The sequence below is a fragment of the Etheostoma spectabile genome, chromosome 5 (genome assembly GCF_008692095.1).
Source record: "Etheostoma spectabile isolate EspeVRDwgs_2016 chromosome 5, UIUC_Espe_1.0, whole genome shotgun sequence".
Lineage (NCBI taxonomy): Eukaryota > Metazoa > Chordata > Actinopteri > Perciformes > Percidae > Etheostoma > Etheostoma spectabile.
This window is the reverse complement of record NC_045737.1, coordinates 21,463,868-21,468,354: the sequence shown is the minus strand read 5'-3', so window position 1 is coordinate 21,468,354 and position 4,487 is coordinate 21,463,868. Positions and strand designations below refer to the sequence as shown.

The 4,487-nt window shown below is 39.3% G+C and overlaps 1 protein-coding gene across 3 annotated transcripts in view; it reads right to left on the bottom strand.

The window, feature by feature from the left end:
- rasgrf2b (Ras protein-specific guanine nucleotide-releasing factor 2b) overlaps window positions 1–4,487 on the bottom strand; it is a 47,341-nt gene that overhangs the window by 17,741 nt on the left and 25,113 nt on the right. For all 3 annotated transcript variants that reach the window (XM_032516844.1, XM_032516845.1, XM_032516846.1), the window contains exons 8-14: window positions 3,800–3,993; window positions 3,555–3,664; window positions 3,358–3,476; window positions 1,723–1,883; window positions 1,539–1,605; window positions 891–1,027; window positions 305–387 (exon numbers count right to left, since the gene is read on the bottom strand). In XM_032516844.1, the coding sequence (XP_032372735.1) occupies window positions 305–387; window positions 891–1,027; window positions 1,539–1,605; window positions 1,723–1,883; window positions 3,358–3,476; window positions 3,555–3,664; window positions 3,800–3,993 (871 nt within the window). The remainder of the gene's footprint in view (window positions 1–304; window positions 388–890; window positions 1,028–1,538; window positions 1,606–1,722; window positions 1,884–3,357; window positions 3,477–3,554; window positions 3,665–3,799; window positions 3,994–4,487) is intronic.

Below are 4,487 nucleotides of genomic sequence, written 5' to 3'. Positions count from 1 at the left end.
AAAAAAAAAAAATGAATAAAGAAAATTTATGTATTCCAAAAAAGGAGGATACCAAAGAATACTTTTGAAGTGAAATAAATATGTATTCCAAAAAAGGAGGATACCAAAGAATACTTTTGAGGAGAAATATAAAAATAAAAAATAATTATGAAAAGCATAATACGTAACATACAGCCTAACAATTTACAGTACTGTACATCAACATGACTGTAACATTTTCACCCAGGTATGCTACATCATATGTTTTGCAACACTGGCATGAAGAGATGGGTGTTCCTCTTCACACACACACAAACATACTTACTTGATCATATGAGGCACAGTGACTTTAGAGTTCTCCTCAAATACACTTGTCATCAAGCCATTACAGCGGATGTTATCTATACACTACAGAGGCAGAGAGAAAGGGAATATAAGGAATGAGAGAATGAAGTGAAAGGATGACAGTATGAGAGGGTTTGTTTCGACATATAGAATTTAAAGAAAATGGTACGTGGAGTTTGCAACACCATACAACACAAATACTCTTTCTAGTACTCATGTCTTTATCTGTGCCCTCAAACTAAATTAAAACAAATGCTGAGAATTTTTGTGAAAACATTTCAAAAGTCTGACTAAAGGAATTGAAGGGGGGGAAAGTAGCCATTTGAAACTGTCAATGTTTTTATTTTATTAAGAATGAATTCAGTCTGACATGCTTGTATTGTGCTACTCTGTTTGTGAAGTACTGAGGCAGTTAGCTGAACTCACCCTGGGGAACTGCACCCGTGTTTGTGTTTACGTATCACCAAGCCTTCTCAATGCCCAGCGGAGACATGCTCTTGCTATTTAGAGGTTCTTGTTATTCTGTGTTTGTATGGCTAGTGTGTTTGTGTGACTTTGTGTATTACCTGGCTAATATCACTGGTCCATGCCGCCTTCTCCTGCCGCGATGGTGCTAGTAACACCACAGTAAATGGAGGTGTGTCTGAAGGCTCTACTACGAGCTTAAAGTCCAGCTGACCAAATACCTGACCGCTAGCTTTAGCTGTGTGATAGATGAAAAAGACAGAGCTTTTTACAGTACAGCAATCCTCTTAACAATAATGGTAGTAAAAAAGAAATGCTTGTGCTTGTATCTACACACACACACACACACACACACACACACATACACACACACACACACAGAGGGTTAATTAAGTGGATCTGCTATCTCCATTCTGTGCAACCCTGAGGCTTAAGTGTATAGGTGTGTGTTGAAGTGCTCATGCATGCGTTGTGTGTATGTGTGTAGGTGTTTCATCAATCTCCCTAGTTGCAAAATGAATCCTTAGAAGTTGAAGAAAATAATGGACAATGATCATCAATGTCAAAAGATTAAAACCTGACATTTAAAGGGGTTAGCATCTGATATTTAAAGGGAAGTAATTTCTGGACACTTATCATTTGACACCTAATTAACCTCCATGAGTGGTGAAGGGCCTAAATGAGCCAATTAAAGTTGCCAGTGTGTCGACCAATGTAGATACAGTGCTTCATAGATGTGGTTAACTTACACTCCTCGTCGCTGGCATCTGGTTCCTCTATGAGTGTGCAGTCAATCAGGGACAAAACTCCACCTTGCTGCAAGATTTTATTAGCACTTTTTAACAACAGTTTATTTTGGTTAAAGTTTGAGCAATTGAAATGTTAATTCCCACTCTAAATTCTCTTAAACTACTGAGGTTAAGGTGTTCTCACCTTAAGAAGATGCAATTTTCCTCCAGAGCTGCGTGTGCAGACGAGGAAGTGTTTGGTGAAGAGGAAGCACTGACGTTCCCCTTCCTTCTTCAGAGAGAGAGAGCCCAGACGGACCTTACTTAGCTTCCCTCGCTCCACTGACGGCAGCTGGATCAGTGAACCTGATGAGCAGGTCGGGCACAGGATTACATTACATTTCATTAAGCTGACACTAAGCTGCAGGCTGTGTAAAAAGCAACATTTCTCAACTGAAAATTCAGTGGCATAAACTCTATCTCTTCTTCAACCAGAAAGGAACCTTGGATCAAGAGAAGACGTGGACTGTTAACACTGGTTTAAGCACTTCATGCAAAAGTGACCTCAACAACTCAAGAGATCAGATACAGCAGCTCATTAGGGTTTGCACACTGTAGCAATTAGCACACTTCGTAATGAACACTGGGACAGATATAGGTTCAGTACCTGTCTTAAGAGCATACCAACAACATTTTGCAGGTCTTGGACCGGTGCCTTTTATTGGACTGTCTGTCCAATCACTTGATGCGTGAAGTAATTGCTGATTAATACAGCAAAAGGTATGCAGTACATTTGTTAGACAAGGCAGCCTGCTGGTTCTGGCAACATAATTCCACTCTAACACTTAAACACACACAAGTGTTCACAAGCAATTCATTTATGGTCACAGTAAGATAATACTGTATACAATAGTGACTTTAAATCTAAAATTTTACATTAATTTGACCCCTTTGCCCAAAGTAGTTTACAATAAGTGCATTGAAAGATAAGACATCAAAGAGGTTTTCCATTTAGTAAAAAGAAATTGGTTTAATCTGACAGCTTCAGATGAAACTGCAAAAATTTACATTACAGTTTTTTACAATTGCTAGGACGCATTTCTCAATACTTGGGTCACTTTTTCAAAACTCTTGACAAAGTAAGCACAACAAATGTATACGTGGGCTAAACTGTGGATCATTTATTATTGCTTTGGCACAAAATGCATTCATTGACTACATGAGGAAGATCAAGAGCTGTAGTCTCAGATGAGATTAGAGCTACTGAAAGTTGGTTAAGAAAACTGTGCTAAGAATTTTTTTTAAAGTGACCTAGGTACTGAGAACTGTATCCTAGCAACTGAAAAAAAAAAAAAAAACTGAAAAGGCATACCATGTAACTTTTCCCCTTCCTAGCTCGCGTGCCCCACTGCATCGGTCCTCCTACTGGTTGTCTCATTAGAACCAGTTCCAATGAGACGACCTGTAGGGGGACAAGTTGCAAAAAAGTTACATAGTATGCCTTTAAATGTGATAAAACAAAATAGGTACTCTATTCTGTTTTGAACTGCTTGGGAATAATTTATTAAGATGGTATTATTTAAATTATGCTAGTTACTAGACCTCCGCATAATCTACTTGAGAGGTTAACGGGGAGAACCACTTTGTCTTTTACTGGGCAAGTGAAGAAAGTGACAAATCTCCCCCAGTAGAAGGTATTACAGTATCTAATGTCATGAATCAGCGACTGCGCGTTCGTGCTGTCAGATTACAGGTTGACAGGCAGGAGGGTTTTACCGTCAGGAAAACCTCCAGAGCTTTGCTGTATGGTAAGCAGTGTTGTGACCTGACAAAGACTTACCCTGCCTGACAAAGGTCTGGCTGGTGTCCAGCAGGATGTCACAGCCCTCCACTATCATCCTTTCTATAGCCAGGTTCTTCCGGATATTCTCTGTGTCGCTCACCTCGTCGTGCATTACTCTGGCCACACACAAACACGCCAGTTAATTTAATGTCAAAATGTATCAGAAAAGTTGATAATTGTGTCCAGATACATACCTGGACAGATTCTCTAATTTGGACTTGGCGAATTCAAGACTCTTGCGCTCCACATGCTCATGAGGCGTGTGTGCCAATAACTCATGCAAAGTAATGATGTAGCGAGGAATCTTGTAGGAGAGAACAGCAATATGGAAAATAAAGATTATTAAGCATATGAATGAATTGACATCAAAACACAGACATTTGTATTTGTGTTACAATATGTTTGTGAAAACGTGAGTGTGCTGGTGCCCATGATCTACCTGGAACATGGGGTACGTGAGGAAGGTCTCAAGCATTCGTCCCTCACAGGCGGCGTTAGACTCATACTGTTTTAGTAGCTTGTCAAAGTCTCTGTTCTGCTTACAGTTGGCCAAAATCTGCAGGCTGTACTGATGGTTACGCACAAATTCCTGATAGATGTTCAGCATAGGCAACAGGATGTCAAATAGGTCAGCTAGAAACAAAAACACACACATATATGGTATGTAAGTGACATAACGGAATGCAGTTCCCATGTATTTGCCACCATCAGTTGGTTTTAGTTTAACATCCTGTTGCTATAGCAACTGGCACAAAACCGGAAAATACTGACAAGGTTCTCTTAGCTACTCCCTAAATGCCCTTGTTTTGTTGGGAGCATTATGTTTTATTACTGATATTATTATAGCTGTTTTGTGATTGTTGATTTGTTATTTAGTAAAATTTATTTTTTTTGCTTACCAAACTGTCTGAGTTTAACGTGTTGCTAATACAAACCGCTCTTCTTACTTTTACTTGTGTGGTCTCTTTGTATATGTTTACTAGATTAATTACTGTCTTGTACTTCCTAGTATGGTTTGGGTGTTTTGTTCCTCCTTATTTGGTATTTTGGTTCGGTCTTGTCTCCTTGTGCTTGTGTCCTAGTTTCCGTCCTGGTCTTGTGTTGTAGTTTCTGTCTTGTGTTTCCCT